A 20617-nucleotide genomic window follows, 5' to 3' on the forward strand; every position below is an offset into this window, starting at 1 on the left:
GAACTTTAAAAAAAAAATGCTCTTGTCAAGAGTAAACAATTTACATCGTTTCCACAGCTTTGTTTCTTTGTTACAAGTCACATTACAGCATTTGGTAACGAACTGCCACATTATTGAACAGAACAGTAGCATCAGGAACAGTAATGAAAATGATAAAATATGTTCATTAAAAGTTTGGGATGCTGTGAAGCTGCTATTGCCAAGGTGTCTTGTGGCATATTTTAGGAGAAACCACTGGAAAAAGATTTAATTCTATCTGTGACGATGTATCCTGAGGTTTTCTTTTCTTTTCTTTTTTAATCTCCTCCATTTCAGGACATGATTATGGCTGTCAGGTTTTTTGGAGGGTGAGGGGGGAGCCAAAAATAGCAATTCCATTTTTCCAGTGCTATTCCTGGAAAATCCATTGTAGAGGGTCAAGCCTAGTGTTCTCTTATGAATTTAATGGAGCTTGCACAGAAGTTAGCGCTATGCAGAAAACTTTCCCTAAAGGTCATTTATACATTATTAGGATGAGGTATTAGAAGTGCTAAATGCAGGCCTTCACTTGCAGTTAAAGATTCAAAATCCATGACAAAGCAGAATGCTTTGTAGCTTGAACAGACGCCATCGGCATCCTTTTCAAAATATTTTTCCACTCAGAAATCATGTACAAGCATATGAAAAACAACTGCAAACTTTGTGGGGTGTTATTTTTGTGCTGTTTTAGTAGCACACCATAAATGTACTAGACCACAGGTATATAACTCCACGTTATGCTTTATTTTGGGGGGATTAGCTCAATTAAAATTATTGAATTATCATTTTCATAGGATAAGTGGCTTTTACACCACAATAGTATACCACATAATAAGGAAGAGATTGAACAATGTACTGGTTGCCAGTTATCTTGGTTTTTCTGGTACCAGGGTAATACTGTCCTGGAAGGGGAGAAGAAGTAAGGAATTCCATAATTTGCCCATATACTATGTTTGAGAATTTAATATCAAATTATTTGGCGCAACCAAAAGGAATCATGTCGGGAGATGTGTATGTTGTTATTGCAAAATGAGACAGGAACTCCCTCTTAATCTAAAGAAGGCCTGGAACAGTGATTTAGGCCACCTAATAGTTGAACCAAAAATGCCAGTTCTTCTGGAAATTAGGTCTTCTTTCTGCCTCTCTCCAAGAGTTGCAACTGAAGGTCTTACACTGGTGGCATTTAACACCTGCTAGATCAACATATGTCTTGCATAATCATTTTTCCAAATATTGGAAAGGGTGTAGACAAAAAGGATCATGTTACCATATGTGGTGGATATGCAAAAAGGTCACATGTTCCTGATGTAAACTTTTTAGTGAAATTAGTATCATTACCAAACAAAGAGTCAAATGCGTTCCAGAGCTAGGCTCTTTGCATCTGTTCACGTGATCCAACACTTCTCTTCAAAATAAGGAGTTGCTTGGCTACTTACTTTGGGCAACAAACTGACTTTTGCACAAAGTTGGACATTTCTTGAAAATGTAACACTTGATCTGTGGATTAAAACAGTTTTTCCATTTGCTTTATTAGAAAAAATTAGTGACCTTCATTATTTTAATGAACTTTCAGATGGAAGAATCACACTTTTATCAAGTCTGGGTGGGTTATTTTCATTATGTTAATAGCAGCAGGTGTAACTTCGTCAATTTGTACGAGAAATGGAAATTATGAACAACTTCCAGGTTTTTAAGTTAGTGATGCCTTTTACTTTTTATTTATTGATATAATGTTCTGTATTTCTCTTCATAATATTGTATATTCTTTGCTTAGTTCTTTCTTTCTTTGTGTAAACTAATGTTCAGTAAAAATAAACCCTGCATGTCAGGCAAGATTTTGAATTGTCTATAATCCTTTTGTGCAACATTGTGGGCATGTAAACATACATGGAATACTGTCCACATGCCTTCATAGTCACAAATGTTCAAGAGATTTCTATGCACTTTGCACAGAGTTCCAGCAGGGAATTGCAAATGCATTCATTTCTCTTTCTTTTTATTCCAGCGATTTGTAAAAGCTTTTACTATTGAAGTTATTGTTAATTAATCTAATTCTTTGCTGGGTTTCATGCTGCTCAATAGTTCTATAGCTTTATTTAAAAAACAACAACAGTAAAGCAGCAAAAGTAACTCTAGTTGTTCACATCTTTTTTCTCCCCCCCTTTTTTTATTTTTATTTTTTATTTTTTTATTTTTTGCCTTTTATCCTATTTTTCCAGTTAGGTGTTTTGATGTTTGTTGATGCTTGATAAATGAACATCAGGCTTTCTCAGTGTGCTTTCTCTGATCTGGATACAAGGATTGACTGGGGATGTTCCGGGTACAAACTAACCTAGAATTTACCCATAATAATTTTCAATCACATGATAATAATTTTCAATCACATTTTGAATTAAGCCCAGAAATGGACGGTTGACTAGTATAGGTGGGAAAGAACTGTTGTCATGTGAATAATGTGGTCTTATTGCTCCTCAACAATTTCCTACAACATGACATCACTTAGGAATGGTCAGCAAAGCTTACTTCCCCTCTAAAAGTACATATTTCAGGTTGAGAACTGAAGCATTTCCTGGCACCAATCATATATTACATAAAAGGGAAAGCATTTATCTTTTGTTGATGGTACTTGAACAGGTATGGATGGTGACTTACATTCAGATATGTAGGAAGCATCGTATGAAGGAACACCAAGTTCAGGTCTCCACTTGGATATGCAACTTGTGACTTATGTAAACTACATTAGATATGTGGGGAGAACTGTCTCAAGGTCTTTTTTCCATGTTTTGTTAATTTTTCAGTAGTTGATTGCCAAAGGTAGTTGCTCTGAGGATTAAGGAAGCAACTTTAGTGTCTTCTCCAATCTAAATTGCTTTTTCCTATTCTTATTGGGACCCACATTCATTAATCCATTTATTCAGCATGTTGCCAATTTCCATTTGTGGCTCTAAGCGGCGTACAAATATGACAATGAAAATATTTAAAACTAGCTATAATTCTAACAGCAAGAAAAAGCAGTTTTTCGTTAGCTTGCTTGTTTTCAGTGGCTGTGTGGGCTAGAAGAACCGATGTTCTGGTGGACTCTTGCTTGTCGGAGATCTTGCAGCATTCTGAAATTCTATCATCCTTTAAACCAGTGTTGTCCAAACTTGGCCACTTTAAGATGAGTGGACTTCAACTCCCAGAATTCCCCAGCCAGCATGGCTGGCTGGGGAATTCTGGGAGTTGAAGTCCACTCATCTTAAAGTGGCCAGGTTTGGACAACACTGCCTTAAATGAATTTCTCCTTGCTTGTTTTAAGAAACAGATCAGTTCTGGAATGTTAAGCCTGTTTACTGAATATGAAACCCATTGAACACAGGGGCACTTAAGTCAGAATAACCAGATCTGCAGAATGTACTTGGAATAGAAACGTGTTCCCTAAGATTATAGCTGCTGAATCCAAGGATGGTGATTTAGGCTGCAGTCCCTCAATTCTATCTTCAGAGTGAAGGTCAAGTAATGTTGCCTCCTTGCTTCTCTGTCCTTCCTATCTTCTGCAGGAAGGCTGCTATGTGCCATCAGAAAACTGCAGGCAACATGCCCAAAAGTGGCATAAAGACCTTTGCCTCCTGCTCTTGAATGCCCATAGAGGACTTCAGAGATACTGTGCTGCCATCGCCAAGGAGATTCCCAATTTGCCACAGCTGAAGTTAGGTATGTGGAGGGTAATGAATTGAGAACAATCTACAACATCTGGGTCTGATGCTAGGGTCAACACTAAGACTCAATTTTGCTCTTCCACCACCACCACCACCATGATCTTTCTTTTGCCCAAGTGGCATCTATTAACTCAGTTCCTTCCCATTCATACACTTTTGAGCAGTCTCAAACAATCAGCTTAAATCTATCCCCCCAATGAAAATCTCGATTTCATTTGTTGCCTTGGCCTCAAGTACCTTTATCAGTTGCAGTCAAAGGAAAACATTAGCTTATCTATCTAAAGTTGAGGATGCATTTACCCTTGAAATACTATATCAGCATGATCATTGGTGAATAAATCCTAACACAAATACACTAGTCCTATTATCTCCACATTCGTTTAATCCAGTTAATTGATTTGGAAAGATCTCTTTTTTGTTGTTTTGTTTTAATATAATAATTGAATAAAAACCATGTTGTATGCATTCTCTTTGCTTAGAGCTGCCTCCCCCCCCCCCCCGAGGTTTACATAATGTCAGAGAGTGACTCATGACATGCCTGTTATTTCTGGAAAAACATAAGAGTCATATTATCTGTCGGTTAATTCTCTACAAAGTTTGAGTTTGAATAGACCACTTAGAAATGTGTGTGTTTAAGTACCTACCCAAAAATGTGTACGTACTTAGAATGCAATTTCTCCCATAGTTTTCTGTATGCAGTTTTTCCTAATGTATAACACTAAAGAGGAGGAGGAGGAGGAGGAGGAGGAGGAGGAGGAGGAGGAGGAGGAGGAGGAGGAGAAGAAGAAGAAGAAGAAGAAGAAGAAGAAGAAGAAGAAGAAGAAGAAGAAGAAGAAGAAGAAGAAGAAGAAGAAGAAGAAGAAGAAGAAGAAGACACAAGAATGTGCCTAGATGTTCTTATCCCTACAGACTTTGAAATACTGTTGTCCTTTCAGAGCCAAAACACGGCACATGTCTCTCCCTCCGCCCCCCGTACAGAACCCAGAGAAGTCAAAAAAGCTAACCACTGCTCAGTCCATATTAAAATGTGAAGCATTACATTTCAAACCTACCTGATGCATTTTACCTACCATTTTCACTGACATGTTTGAAGGCGTTCTAATCAGCCTTCAATTTCACTTCCTTTATGCTGTGAGGAACATCAGCTCTTCTAATACTATCCTCTCCATCCTGGTCCCATAAATGATGTGTCACCTTGCAGAGATTGGAGTCATGACCATTGATTAGGGAACCAGCTTGGGTGTCTTGGCTGGCTTAATACATGACTTGGAACTGTGCCCTCAGAGGCAGTCATGGGAGACGAAGAGGAGTCAAGCCCTTCAAAGTCACTTCCTTTTCCATCCCTGTGGGATTGCAATCATGGAAAGGGAAAATGAACCAGCAGGGCTTTGCTTATAACCTTATCGTTATTTAAATGACAGGGCCTGTTAGACCGGCCCACCCCAGTCATGTGATGGGTCCTGTTGTCTTCCAGAGGGAGCTTGGAGTTTTCCTTGAGGATCTGATGGATAGCTCAGTTGAGTCCTTGGATACATGCTGGAATAGGCAGCGAATGAGGCCTTTGACAGCCTCTCTCTGGGCACTGATTCCAGGGTGCACCATGGTTTTCCAAAGAGCTTCTGAACACGAGTCGTCAGAAGCAACACCTGGAGTGCCGTTGGATAAAGACAAAGAGTGAATCTGACTGAACTCAAGTGACCGCCCATACTCAGGCAATGAGCATGGCAATGAGGGCAGCAAAACATAGTTATTTTATATGATAGTTGTCCAGTGGCCCTGTTTAGAGTGACCTGCTCCCGGTTAGAGAGAGTAAGGCAGCTGGACCATCCAAAGGATCACAGCGAGGAGTTGTACATATTGTTATTTATTATTTTGTTATTGTTATTTATTATTTTGCTATTGTTATCTATTATTTTGTTATTGTTGGTTATTAGTACCTATTGTTTTGTTATTGTTATTTTGTGCTGTCTGGACTGTTTGTCGTTCTAGTTTTTTAGTCTGGGCAGTTCTATTTTAATTGTTTTACTCTTTTTGTGAATTTTAAAAGTTGCCCAGAGTCTTCTGGAGTCAGCAGCCATACTAAATTGAACAAATTACATTGAATAAATTACTTTAAATCACTACCAAACCCCTAAATTATACTCCTGGAATACATAGGCAGATGAAGTTCCTAGGTATCAGGGCATCAATCATAATCAAAGATGTCAGTTAAAGAATCTGTGTTGATAGAGATGTTAAGGAGGAGAATTTATGTCTGTTCAGTTGTTTGGACTATTCTCCAGTTACTTACAGATAGAACTTTTCATGGGGGTAACATATTCATGTTGTATCAGGTGTTCCTGTGAAAGGTGACCTTCAGTTCTACTCTTAATTATGGGGTGAACTGTGCATTTCTCAAAGGCAACCTTTTGACATCTTATTTGGCAATTGTTAAGAAGCTGTCAGATCTAAACCAAAGTATGCCATCTGAATATAAACTATCTCATCTCTGGTGGTTACATCTCCCCCCCTCTCTCTTTTCTCCCGTGTTCTGATTTTGAAGCAGGAAATCCACTTGTAATGCACAATAATATTGCTTATATGTGTATTTTATAACTATGTTTTAAAGGTTAAATAAATGGTAAAAATAAAGATCCCCATGAATCAAGTTTCCTTCCTGCTCCATGTAGTTTCCCTGGTAACAAAGTGGAAGAGTTTGCCATTGACTTTTTCTTTCTTTCTGGGATTTGTTTGATTATTTATTTTTCAGCCTGCTAGTCTAGGCTAGTCTAGCCTGGGGTTTTATGTTTGTCTCCCATTCAAGTACTAATGAGGTCAGAACCTACTTAACTTTTTGTGATCAGCCAAGTGCATCTACTCTGCTGATGGAAAAAAAGAATGAATGAATTTCTCAGGTGCATGACTTTACTGATGAAGAATCATATGGTTTTTCTGACGCCCTGATTGCAGTTTCTGTTTTCCTAGAGTTGGCAAGTTTTCCCCTTCTTTCTTCTGTTTCTGTTCAGTGTACGTGTCTCAAATAATGGATCTCCCTTTTCTTCTTCTTTTTTTTTTTATTTTTAGAAGATCTTGCTGTGGAACAGACACTATCACAACTTTCTGAAGAGCTGCAGGTATTTCTGCATGGCTAACACCGGGAAGTAGTGTTAACGTCAAACGCAAAACACAATAGGCTGTATTCCATTCATTTAGTTTTAACATAAACTTGGGGACGCTTTATTTTTAGCATGTTCAATTCTATTTATTTCCAGTCACGTTAGCCTATCTTTATCCATTCTTGTTTTGTTCTGTTTCTCTATGAATGTGTTGTCTTAAAAAAAAAATCTCAAGAAGTTTGCATATTCTTGGGATAGAGTGTTAGATTAGGATGTGGGAGGTCTTTTAAAATCTATCCTACACCAATTTGACCCTGAGCATCAAGTCACTTTTCTGTTGTTGTAGCTACAGTGCTTGTGAACAACCATGGAGGAAGTGTTGAAATGTTGAATAGCACATTTGTTTCCCACCTTCAGTAAATATTTTGCACCCGCCATGCCACCTAATTCACTCCAAAGAATCACCAAGGCAATATTTTGGCTTATTGCAGATGTTCCCTGGAAATAGGAAAGCTGAACAAGGTCAGAATTATATGAAAAATCACCTCTAAAAGGGATTTACAATAGTAAAAATAAAAAGCAAGCAATCAAGCAAGCTGGGAACTTTTCTATAACTCTTACAACCCAATTATGACAGTGTGTCCAACTTGGAAAGTGCACTCTATACATCTAAGATAGAATTTGATGATCATGGTGAACATCAACAGCATCGTCATCTTGTATAGCAAGATTCATGAGCATGAGCTGAGTATTCACCTACAAACATTACTCAGTTAAATATTTTTAAAATTTAAAATCATTTCTCTCTCAAAAATTAAAAAGAAAACAGAATACAGTTTAGATTTATCCTTGCTTCTCTGAGCTTCACAGACATATTTTGTAGAATAAGCTTTCTCTCTGATTTCTACTTCCTGGAGTGATCCCAGCCAATCAAGGATCACGAAATGTTTCTAATGATGTAACAGCAACAAGGGCAAATAGAGGGTTATGATGACATCAGTGCTTCCTGAATTGATGATATAGATGATTCTGGCCAATCTGAAATACTTTGTCTAAGTAGATAAAACTGTAGACAGAGTTCAGAAACAAGTGTTATTCTATTTGTATGCTCTGTGCCAGATTCTCCAAACATAATACCCAATCAAAGAAATGTGTACAAAAATAGAAGCTATATTTGGCCCTGAGTTGGCCAAGCTACATTTGGCCAAGAGTATGATGACAACTGCACAGATCAGCCAGCTGAACCTCCGAGATATCAGAGATGGTATCGCAGGAATGATAAGGCTATTATGGCAAAGGACAGGCAAACACACACCCAGACATACACAAAGACAGGCAGACAGACATAACAAAATTTAGAGCAGATACATGTTCAAGAAGGTTACCATTAGGCAAAGACTGTTATAAAAAGGGAACCAAGTCTTTGACTATAATTTACTGTTATTGAGAAGAATTTATTTCCAATCTTAATATCTGAGATTACCTGCAATGATCACCACTCCTAGGGGGAAAAAAAGAAGAAGGGATTTGTCCACAAATTTGTTAGTGACCAATTTGTGGTTTGATCCTGCACCAGCTTTTAATTCTAAAAATAAAGAAACAAATCTAGGTTGACCACCCTGCCTGTATGAACAAACAAGAAAATCATTCTGGGCCTAGCAGAAATGTCTGGCCCCATAAAAATGCTAATTATACATACAAAGTACCTGTATAATCATACTTTATAGATTATATTACAGAATTAGGCATTGCCATCTAGTGGTTAATTTGTAAATAGTCACAATTGTACGTTCTGTCTAGCATGAGCATCTCCAGAAACTAAGATCGGAGGGTCTACAGACACCCAGATCTTGTTCATAGGGTGGCTGTGCAATTTGTTTACAGTGTATGAAGGACATTGAGTGATTTTTCCCCTAGACAAAGGGAAAAGTAGCAAGAATAAATGTGAAAACCAAAGAGAGATTCATTTGTAAGGGTGCCTGGGAAGGTGTTAGGCAGAATTCTGGTTGAAAGGGTAACAGTGAGCCACATTTTGAAAGTGTAGTATGGCTTTATGCTTAGCTCTTCAGAGCAAAATGAATGAGAAATGAATGAATGTGAGAGAGAAAGTTGTTGATTTTCAGAAAGGGTTTGATAAAGGGAATGGGATTCAGTTACGGGATGTTTTGCATAGGAGTTGAACATCTGCTGAATATGGTAAGAGTGATATATCATGGAAGTAAGCACAGCTAAAGGGAAATGGAATGCTTAACAAATGATATAATACGGAGCAAGAAGTCAGAAAAGGATTGTAATGTCCGTTGGTTATTTTATGTATTTATGGATAAGCATAAATTAATGCTTCTGGTGACATTAGAAGACTGTTAGAAATATGAATCTGTATGTACTGTTGTGTGCAAACAATGCTGTGTTGTTACCTGAGCATCTAAGAGCTTTGCGGTTAGTCTTAGTTTAAATGATGCAGGGAGGAATATGAATCTGAAAAGTAATGTATCAGAGACTAAGGCAGTTTTGTTTGTCAGAGAAAATAGGGTGAAAAGTTGCACATGGTACATAAATGGTGAAAAATAAAGTAAGTAGATGAAGTTCTGTAGTTGGTAAAATGTTTACTAAAGATGGGGGAATAGATGGAGACATTTCATGACATGTAAAGCCTTGTAGACATGTAAATCCTGGTGAGTCTGTTTCAAGGAATAAATATTTGTCAAAAGAAGTGACAATCACTGTGGGTAAGAGTGGGCCTCTGCCCACTGATTTAGAAAGTCCTAGTTGGATTTATCAGGGGAAACAAAAAAGTAAATTGGATGTAGTGAGAGTAAGATACTTCAGAAGAAAGTATAGTAAGAAGATATGGGGTGAAGAATGAATAAGTTGTGGATTAAATACAAAAGTGAATGACCAGCATGAAACAACAGTATTGAAAGGGTTTGATAATATGAAGGATCAAATCACAAAATAAATATATGAAGAACAAGTGAACGGTCTGAAAGCAAGGGAAAGACCGAGAGAGTCGTGGCTGGATGAGTTGATGGAATCAGAAAGAAAGAGAGAGAAAACAGCAACAACAATGGACAATTGTATTCAATGTTTATGGATGTGGTGGAAATATGGAAGCTTTTTAAGGCCAGTTGAAGAGGTATAAAAATGGCATGGGTGTAAACTAGATTCAGTTATATTCCTCCTTTTTGGATCTTATCCCCTTCATTTCTTTATTATTTCTTATTTCTTTTCTGTGCACTGCATAACACCGTTTACCCCTGACATGAGTAATGTGATGGGTATGTATGTAAGAGTGTGTGCGTGTGTGTGTGCGCGCACTGATCCTGAACAGTAGGTAGCAGCTCCTCGCTAATCTTGGGATCATAAGCTAAGCAGAGTTGGACCAGGTTAGTACTTGGATGGGAGGCACGAGAACATTTGGACTGTAGGCTAGACTGGAATGTTAAAAAAATAGAAGATAGTGGCAAACGTCTCCTGTACCATTCCCAAGAAAACTGCATAGATTCCTCATAATCACCAGGAATCAAGCTTGGTGACAAACATCTTTACCTTTTTAATCTAGAACAAATGTTTCTAAGACTGGAAATCCTAATTCGAGTCAACACTTACCACAACTAAGAATCAGCAATGAGAAACATAAGTAGCTGACATGGGCCGCTAGTAGGTTTATTCTAGATTCTGATTCTTTTATCCAATTCTCTAACTAAAACAATCTTTAAGTTGCATCACAAACCTTTCTTGGGACAATCCATGTAAAGCTCTGTAGAATATTAATGTTCAATAAGCATTAATGGGAAACAATTTCATTTAGCCAAATATTCACATGTTCAGTTGGTTTCCCAAATAATTCGTTTATATCATGTCGTTGTCACTAGCTTTTCTTGACCTGAAAACTAAACTTGGCCTGAAAACTTCTTTTCTTGACTTCATCTAGATGCTGAATAATTCAGAAAAGATAGCAGAACAGATCAGCAAAGACCTTGCTTGGCTCTGCTCCCACCTTCTGGCCCTCTGGACCCAGTTTCTGGCAACTGTAACCCTACATCCTGATGTCACGGCCTACCTTGTTCAAGAGCATCACACTTTAAGGGTAACCTTGCAGAACACTGATGTGCCCAACCTAGAAGAAGAAACTGATATGAAAATAGGTTCCAGTGTGTGGTGCTAATTTTGAGGCTATTATGGGATTGCTTTATGATACAAACTTTAGAGTCATCAATTTCCTTTAGGTGTCTCATAAAGTCTCACTGCTTCTGTTATTGATAATTAATATTTATTAAAATATTAATGAATTGATATTTATTAAAATATTAATGAATTACTATTCTTGATTAAATAATTTGTTTAATAGACATTGTTCCATTGTTTCAATGCCAACCAGTCAAGTGAAAGATCTTCAATAGTGCAAAGTTTAAAGGGGTGACACTTGTCATCAAAAGTTTCTTTTTTCTTTAAATAAGCAACAAAATGTTTATCTTTTGCAGAATCCATGTGATTAATCAATATTCAACAATGATTTGCCAGATGTATTCAAATAAAGCCTGGCTAGATATTTTCTTTGAAGGGGGGGGAATACTTTATTTTGGGTTCCTATAAGAAGATAAAGTTTTATTTTTATTAAAGTCACTGTCCCTTTTATTCTAAAGTTGTCCAAAGTCTCTTTGATATTTAGAAATATATTTTGGCTCAACACACATTTATAATTATATTTTTCTCTCAAAACACACTTTTTAACAAGACATCTAGAGGTGCATTTATGAGAACCATGCACACTTGGAAAATGGTTCAGATAAAAGTCTTGAGACCTGGTAGGAGCACAGAACCTCTCTGCTACTTGTGAAAACAGCCCAACATTTTTCAAGTTTCTAAACAAGCCGGGGGTAGGGGTTGGGGCAGAAAAAACAGACATGCACCTATTTAAGAGTAACATTAATTTTAATAAGTCGCCTCTTTAAAGCAGTCATTTGTAATGGGCCATGAGAATGTCCTTGAGAGACAGGAGGAGGAGCCATGGAGGGCAGAGATGTACTTTCAGACTTGCAAGATTCTGTTAATGTAACCTTACAATAAAAGTAGTTTTAGGTAATGTTAGTACTCATGGTTTTAGTTTCTTGTTTGGACTACCTTAAAGGGCTGACATCAATCTTGCCAGTCTGAAAGTACATCTCTCCCCCCTCACCTTTACAGTCTAAGAAACTAGGGAAGGTCCCTTCTGAGACATTTGCCACACTCCGATCCCTTCTGCAGGCTCAGCTGACTCTCATCTGACCATTGCCTTGTGTGAGACTCCTCAAGGACATTCTCACAGACCATTACAGCATCGCCCATGAAAAGTGACCGGATATTCAAGGCACACTGTCCTTGCAGGGAGTCTGCAAAGCTTCTTCCAAACTGTTTTTGAATTATGAACAACCTCAGCCATCATGCCTAAAATTCATTAAACATCCATATGGGTTATGCACCACGGCTAATATCTAATCTTTAGTAAAAGAGAGCACAATTTTGAAATTCACTTGTCTGGACAAATAGAGAGAAGCATACAGAAATGTACAAAAATGTTTGACTCTGATTCTAGATGGCTTAAGTTGCATGAGACATGGCATAAGTTGCTTGCTTTAAAAATGGTATGCATTGCTGTATATTTCTCCACTAGGTAAAGAGATTCTCGGAGGCCTTCTTTTATGCAGAACATCAAAAATGTGCTACAACAACCTTCCAGGAGAGCCTGTATGTAATTTTCTTTCCATATCATTTTCTTGTCCTCCCCTTCCTTCCCTTTTTCTTCCTCCTCCTTCTCCATATCAAATACAAATCTTCTGTATTTTCTCTAAGCAAGAACTGATGCAAGAGGTCCCAAGGAACAGATAACTCCTTAATGACTTACATTTGGTTTTACACATAGGGGGGAATAACAACCTGAGGGTAGAGCTTCCACTGAAAAAGTGAAGTTCTCCTCTTTTCATCTGAACTCCATGGCTGAGGGCAAACAAAGGAACAATGAGTGAGCCTTGAAGATCTGAGGGACAAACACACCAAAGTGAGAGATGCTGAAGAGACGGCTTTTCCCTGAGGCTTTCTCCTGATATAGTCACCACCAGGCTCCACACTCTATAATACAAGATTAATTGATTGATTACTGGGACTTGGGAGCAATTTTTGGAACATTTCCCACAATAAGCACCTGATTTGTCTAATTTAATAAGAGTAAACAGAAGAAGGGAGAGAGAAGAGGCTCAACAGAAGCTCCCCTACAGCTGATCCTGAAATGTCTAATAGGGGAATGTAGCTTCTAGAACAATTGTCTTTATGAAATTAAGAAAGGGGTGGACAACGGCCAGTCCCTAAGCCTCTGATTTGTGGCCCCCAGTATTCCAAAATTTACTATAACTTGTTGGCATAAAGTCTACCATTTGGAGTAGGAAATGTATCAACATTACTCCAGAAGCCCTACCATAGACTTAATATGCTTCAAAAAAAAAAAAAAAAAAGCCAAGGGAAAATCCATTTCAACCCACATTCCATCACCCTCCAAAAATATTAAGCATAGCACCCAGCCACCAAATATTATTTATCTTGTGTTTAAATTAAGCCATTGGCTCCTGTCATAAATCATGGGTATTCCATGGAGAAGGTGGTTTCCAGTACCAGTTTATTCTCTTTACTTTCTACTCATTCCTTAATTTCCAGTAGAACTGTCGCCTTCAAAAGATTTGGCTTTTAAGTATGGAATTATTGAAAACGAAAAATAACCATGATGATGGAAAGCTAGTTTTTTATTTTCTCCATCTCTTTCCCAACAGCATCCAGCATCACAGCCAGATTTCATCGGAAGTCCGGTACTCTGAGTACTTGACCCGCATGCCACCCCTCCCTGTAGAATGCCTGGACATTGATGGAGACTGGAGCACGCTGCCAATTATCTTTGAGGACAAATACGTGGATTTCCCTTATCAAGGTGAGCAGTGGTAGGAATTCCTTCTTATTTCTGGGAGCTTTTAGTGCTGGGACAGAAGGAAGAGTTCAAACCATCAGGCTGGTGAAACGCTGCAGTTGCTAAAATCTGATACCTGTGAGACTGGATGGCCATGCCTCAAGTGCAAGAAAGCCAACCGAGTGTGTGAGGGAGAGAAATACTTGGTTCTACCTTTATACTAGGTTCTACCTAGTGCATGATTGCAAAGGGAGAGTTTGTATTCTTCGAATACTTGAAAGGGTGTCACACCCAAAGGAAGCAAGAGCTTTCAGTCATTCCAGAATGCCAGACATGCAACAATGGATTTTTGCCACAGGAAGGCAGATTCCAAGTTAATGTTAGGAAGAATTTCTTAACAGTGAGAGCAGTTCGACAGTGAAAGCAGTTTTCCGTATCCTTTTGGATACGTTCATGGGGAGGCTATTCAGCCATCTGTCTGGGTTGCTTTAATTTGGATTCCTGCTCTACGACTCTATGTGCAATTATGGTTTTATTTCTATGTGCAATTATGTTGTTCCATTGTGGGGAAAAAAGCAATATTCAATCCAAAGTCAATAGTGCCTGGAATAGGGTCACTGCCCGCTCCCCCCCACAAATTCCATCTCATTAGAGATAGTTTTACAGAGTGAGAAAAATGTTAAAAGGGAGCTATGTTGCACAGAGACCAACAAAGGTTATAAAATGGAACCACATTCTTTGAAACAGTGGTGTTGTATAGTTATGACCATAACTGTATTCTTGTACAACCATAATTGCAGATCTCAGCAGCTGGCAGCCTCTTTACTGACTGTGGTACTGTGTATCTCAGGATCTTCTCCTACAGCTAGGCCTTTCCCTATTATTCTCCACCCTTCCTTGATTTGGTGGGAAAAAATATAGACATGCAGGTAGTCCTCAACTTATGACCATTTATTAACTACCATTCAGAGTTACAATGGGTATGAAAAAAGTGACTTATTACCAGTTCTCGCACTTACAAACATTGCAGCATTCCCACAGTCATGTGATCAAAATTCAGGTGCTTGGCAACCAGCATATATTTATGATGGTTTCAGTGGCCTGTGGTCATATGATTGCCATTTGTGACCTTCACAGGGGGCTTCCAACAAGCAAAGTCAATGGCGAAAGCCAGATTCACTTAACAACTATGGCAAAAAAGGTTGTAAAATAGGGCATGATTCACTTAATGACCACATCACTTTCAGTCCCAATTGTGGTCATAAATCGAGGACTACCTGTATTTCCTGTCCCCATTGCTGATACGTATCCTCTTTCTATTTCCACTGTTCCCTACCACTGCAGTTACCTGCCTTCCCTTGTATGGTGTTGGAATAAGAGAGAAAATGCTACTTTAATAATGGGTGAAAAAGCCTAACAACTTTGCACACCTTGAGGTAGCCCTTGGTGGTGGAAAAGAAAGAAACAGTCATAGATGGCTGAAGTCTGTCTTTCTTTCCTAGGTTAGGGATGAAATGATGGCAATGGCATGAAGACATGGCAGGAAAAACTAAGCCAGTGCATCTTGGTGCTCTGGTTATTCATTTGCATATGTGTTTGTTTATGAGGTGTTGCATTTCTATATTGACAATGGCCATAAGACTCATGGCAGTTTACAGTATATATTAAAGAACAACATCAGCACACAAAGTTATAAACAAAACTGTCACTTTAAAATTACTAAATTTTAAAAAAAAACCTTCAATAAATTGTTATGCGCAAGCAAAGAAAAACCTTAGCTAGGAACCAGCAGGATCAGCTTTGGATAGGCTGAATGAGATGTTGTTTCTGCTGTAGGTCTGTATCCATTAAATGATACTTCATGGAGACTTAGATAGAGAATATTCCCCACATTGACCTTCCCAGGCAGTAAGAAAATTCTTACAGCATGTACATAGGCCAGGAAAGAAGAAGCTGTCGGTCCTCTGACTGTGACTAACATACAACTCACACTACTTCAAGCCTGCATGACCCATGATGAGGGATGTTATGAGTTGTAGTTTACTGCTTTGTATGCAAACATGGAAGTACATCTGGACATGTGAGTGTCAGACTCAAGAATCACTACATCGAGATGGGCAGCCATATCAATTGTTTAAATAAAAATATTAAATGATCTATATGAAATATTAAACAAATACATTGATGCTTGTTTAATTTATAATAATCTCCTTTGGCTTTAGGATTAGGATTTTCTCATGTTGGCATACCTATTTAAAGTTGATGTCTAATGGTTCCATTTTTCTTTTCCTTTCAGTTCAGGGCTTAGACATTTTGTCAAACTATATGGTTTCTGCAGTGGACAATCCACAAGTGGACCTTGATAAAAATGAGGAGCCTTCCTCACACAACAATATTGCTTTAGCAAAGGGGGACTTCAGGAACAATGTCCCTTTCATTATTCATACTGATAGGATAAATAGAAATTTGATGTGTCCTTTTGGCTATTCAAAAGGTGACTCCTGTATAGTCAAGAATTTCAAGGCTAACTCCATGACTCAGGTATGTACAATGAATGGAGATGTCCAGTCCTATGTTACTCAGAAAGAACTGGAGGACAATGTTGTATCTGGCTTGCCATCAGATCTCCTGAAAGATCCTTCAAAAAACTTTAAGGAACCAATGAGATTTACAGAAAACAATAATAGACTCACCACCAAGGTGCCATATTTGGACATGGACCCAGTGTGTAAGACTGCCCACCAAAATCAATCAATACTTGTTATGAATACTCAGTATGACAGTAGCAATTATGAACCTTCTAAACATGTGGATGGGATTGGATTGAGCCAAACAGTTCAAAGGGATTGTTGTGAATCTACTCTTGCTTCTGACAAATTAATGTTCATTGAGACACCAGTAGATCAATGTGGTGAAACTCTGTTGCCAGCACTGAGGACATTTGATATAATTCATCATTACAACTCCTCAAATCAAACAACAGTTGTTGAGGAGTCCAAGTCATGTTTGAAGGAGCATAAAGTGAAAGAGCATGAAGATGTCTTCATAGCAGGGGTTATTAAGAGATCTTCATCGATAATTTCAGACTCAGGAATTGAAAGTGAACCCAGTTCAGTTGCTTGGTCTGATGCAAAGAGCAAGGCCTTGGAGTTGTCCAGTGATCGAGAGATCCTTCACCAGCTAGTCAGAAGGCATGCAATCCACCGGAATTCCCTAGAAGGTGGACACACAGAAAGCAATACAAGTTTGCCCAATGGCATACAAGCCTCACTTACTTCCATTAGCTCCTTGCCTTATGAGGAGGAAGAGAGAGAAGTGGAGCCCAACAAGCTGACAAAATCGATCTCTGCTCCTCAGATCAGCAGTCCTGAGGAATCTGTGGAAGTCATGGATATATCCAAACACAATAAAATCATCTCAGATGGACAATATGTTGAAATAGGAAATGTCAGAATGATCTCAGTGGGAAATATTTCTGCCTGCCAGGATGAAGGACCACAACTGCCCAGTGTTTTGATGGAGCATCCCAAATGTGTTTTTAAACAAATAAGTAGTACTGCTCACTTACAAGGATGTGTTGATGGCTTTCCAGAGAAAGACTGTAACTTGGAAGACAAAAAGGGACCACTACCTCAAGTAGAATACCAGTTGCCAGAGGGAAGAGAGGATGTCCATCTAGAAACAGTCAATAATTACTTGGACACAAATGTTCCTCATATGGATGCATATGATGAGGATGCAAACTTGCATAATGGCCACAATTTATATTCCACAGATGTTCACGCTTTCTCACATTGTGAGAACGATATGATAGACTTTTACTATACCAATCCAGACTCAGCGGAGTTGACATATGAATCTGTCCTCACAAAGGGGAACTCTGCTATCTCTCTGGCCAGCAGCAACAATACAATATCTGGTAGAGAAATCCCAAATTTACAAAACGTTGAACTGGACAACAGATCTGAGTGTGGGTCATATGGTGTTGAGCTAGAAAAGAGAGATCTCAAAATTGTAGCAAACAATACAGGATCCCATTCTGCAGTACCAGAGGCCTTGGTGCTTGAGAGTAAGAAAGCCATGGAGGTAGTCAATTTATCTGTTTCTTGCACAGCCACATGTCTTCCCTTTTCTTCAATTCTCAAAGAGACACCACCGGTGACTGCCTTCTCCTCCAAGCAGGTCACTTCTCCTATCACTCACCAACCTGTAGGGTCCTTTGGGGTCATCTCTTGTGAATCTAGTAAGGTGGGAGAAGAGGACAATGAACAAATGCTCAAGTAAGGATTGACTTTTAAAAAATATTTTATTAAAATATTGATATGCTGAATGTTTACCTGGCAACAGATCCTAAGGAGGTAAAGGGAATGTAGTATGTACGTAAATATATAATAGTATCTTCCCTCCCTCCCTCCCTCCCTCCCTCCCTCCCTCCCTCCCTCCCTCCCTCCCTCCCTCCCTTCCTTCCTTCCTTCCTTCCTTCCTTCCTTCCTTCCTTCCTTCCTTCCTTCCTTCCTTCCTTCCTTCCTTCCTTTGTTGGAAAGATGATAGGAAAAGTGTACTCCCTACACCTCAGGTGTTATTTTGTGATGGTTTTATGGAAACTGCAGGAGAGATTCCTTTCATACCAACATAATATGTGCTGCCTTGCAGGTACAGCCAGGTAGCACCAAATGTTCCAACTGCTTGGAATAAAGGGGAAACCCTCCTGTGTTCACCTAAATAATCCACACTGCCTAAGTTTTTGAGTGAAAGGTTCTAGGAGGGTAGTTATGAATGTTTCCACAAATTAGTCCTCAGGTACTACTGTTCTTTGTAAACTGAGCAAGGACTTTGAATTCTTCCTATGTGAAGATGGCTATAACATCCTATGTCAACTTGGTACAGTTAAAATATTTTGGTAGGCCTCCCAACCCCTCAAACTTAAAGAATTCCAACCATGCTTTGCTAAGTCAGTGTATTAAATCCTAAAGCTGCATGATACTGGCTATTTTGCTTTATAGAATGCAGGCATTCTCAAGTGCAGGTTCATCCTGTCCCATTTCTGCAATTTATGATATCATGTAGATGTCTACATCTACATGAAAATTCATACACCTAATATGGTTTGCTAATTTTCCTTAATATAGGAATATAGACATAATATATGTATGTTTCTATGACTTCAAAGAGAATTCACCAAATGGCATCAAAAAAGATGATTGTGATCCAGTATGAAAAGGCATTTTTAAATTAGTTTGGCAGATAACTTTCCTGAGCTTCTTGAATTCCATTACTTTTGACAGGCTATTTTCACTTATCTCCTCCAGAAGCCCTGGTCCATTCCAACAGCAAGTTCCCTCAGCAGGACTGTCCTTCAGTCCTGCTAGGTCTTCAGCTGAAGATTCCTTGTTGCACATAGTATCTCCAGGCCTTGCCACAGCAAAACAGCTCCAGACACGTCCAACAATATCCTCCTCCACCTCTGCCTTTCATATGTATAACTCAGATATGCCTGCATTCAGCTGCTTTCCTTAGGCACAAACTTTCCTAGTATCTACATGACACTGAGCCTGGTTGTGACACACAGAAACAAATCTTTAACCTTGAGACCAGCTTACTCTTCCATAGGATCCATGTAGATAGGAATGCAACATATAGGCAGTGCCCTTTTAGAAGCTTCTTAGCAACATCACTTGGTACATCATTAGGTCCCTTGTGACCTTTGATCAGCTTTTCTGGTTTTCCAGGGTTGTCTGCAGTGCATCCTTCCTAAAATTAGGCATGTATGCTCAAGTGGGGTCTCTTTATGCTACTTGCCTCTATTTACCATAAAAAGTGTATGAATAGGCTATGTTTCTTGAAATTGCTAGTTTGATACTGCACATAGATGTGGGAATTTGAAGAGTGGTGTTGGCACTCAGGACTGAGCATCTGAATGAATCCTGCTCCTCCACCACTGAGATATCTGTTGTAATTTACCAATGGTCAAAGTAGCTACTTCATATTGAGTGCCTTGTTCAGCCTATGATTTATTGGTGTATTCTCCAGTTTCTATCAGGCCAAGGAAACATTTAAAAAGGAACTGAAGATTGAAGGATTTCTGTACAGTGACTTATCCATACTAGCTTCTGATATCCCATATTTTCCACCAGAGGAAGAGGAAGAAAATTTGGAAGATGGGATTCACCTAGTGATCTGTGTCCATGGACTAGATGGTAAGACCAAGAAAGGCAGAGATAGATGATAGATATTGATTGACTGATTGATTGATTGATTGATAGATGATAGATAGATAGATAGATAGATAGATAGATAGATAGATAGATAGATAGATGCTGATACTGCTCCTGCAGGCTGTGAGTAGTGCATAATCATCAAGGAAAAATGTTAAAAATGACAACAACAACAACAACAGAATTCCAACCACAGAAACTCTTAGACAATAATTGTGTCATCTATCAGAGGATTCAAAGTATTTTTTTTTAACAGTTATATGATTGAGGGTAAAATGCTGCACAATTACCCTGAACAAGTACACAAATATAATGCTCAAGGAGTTCATAATCATCCAGGTCTTTCTAGAAGCAAATAAATGCTTCCCTGTTTATAGTTGCAGACTAGATAGATAGATAGATAGATAGATAGATAGATAGATAGATAGATAGATAGATAGATAGATAGGACCTTCTTTCTATATTATGTTAATGGTACCTCCAAGTTTGATAGAAATTCCATCAATAATATTTTAAAGATTAGAGCTAGTGATAAAGGATCAGTGAAAATGTACATGCCACATTGTTAGGTATTGCATAAGCCTTCCAGAAAGTAGAGGTGTTTGTTGCTCATTGAAGAGATGTAGTTCTTTTTTGTGCCCCCAAAGACCCATCATTTCT

At 38.5% G+C, this 20617-nt stretch overlaps 1 protein-coding gene across 5 annotated transcripts in view; it reads left to right on the forward strand.

Moving 5' to 3' along the window:
• Nucleotides 1-20617, forward strand: part of FAM135B (family with sequence similarity 135 member B) — a 128673-nt gene that overhangs the window by 85363 nt on the left and 22693 nt on the right. For all 5 annotated transcript variants that reach the window (XR_015797549.1, XR_015797548.1, XM_088148942.1 and 2 more), the window contains 7 exons: nucleotides 3558-3711; nucleotides 6780-6829; nucleotides 10746-10901; nucleotides 12465-12538; nucleotides 13612-13766; nucleotides 16039-18022; nucleotides 19773-19939. Coding sequence is in view for 3 of the 5 variants with exons in the window: in XM_088148942.1 (XP_088005068.1) it covers nucleotides 3558-3711; nucleotides 6780-6829; nucleotides 10746-10901; nucleotides 12465-12538; nucleotides 13612-13766; nucleotides 16039-18022; nucleotides 19773-19939 (2740 nt within the window). In the remaining 2 variants the exon portion in view is untranslated. The remainder of the gene's footprint in view (nucleotides 1-3557; nucleotides 3712-6779; nucleotides 6830-10745; nucleotides 10902-12464; nucleotides 12539-13611; nucleotides 13767-16038; nucleotides 18023-19772; nucleotides 19940-20617) is intronic.

This window comes from Python bivittatus, unplaced genomic scaffold (genome assembly GCF_059951505.1).
Source record: "Python bivittatus isolate LINGU-HERP-01145 unplaced genomic scaffold, Pbiv_v1 ctg000590_np1212, whole genome shotgun sequence".
Lineage (NCBI taxonomy): Eukaryota > Metazoa > Chordata > Lepidosauria > Squamata > Pythonidae > Python > Python bivittatus.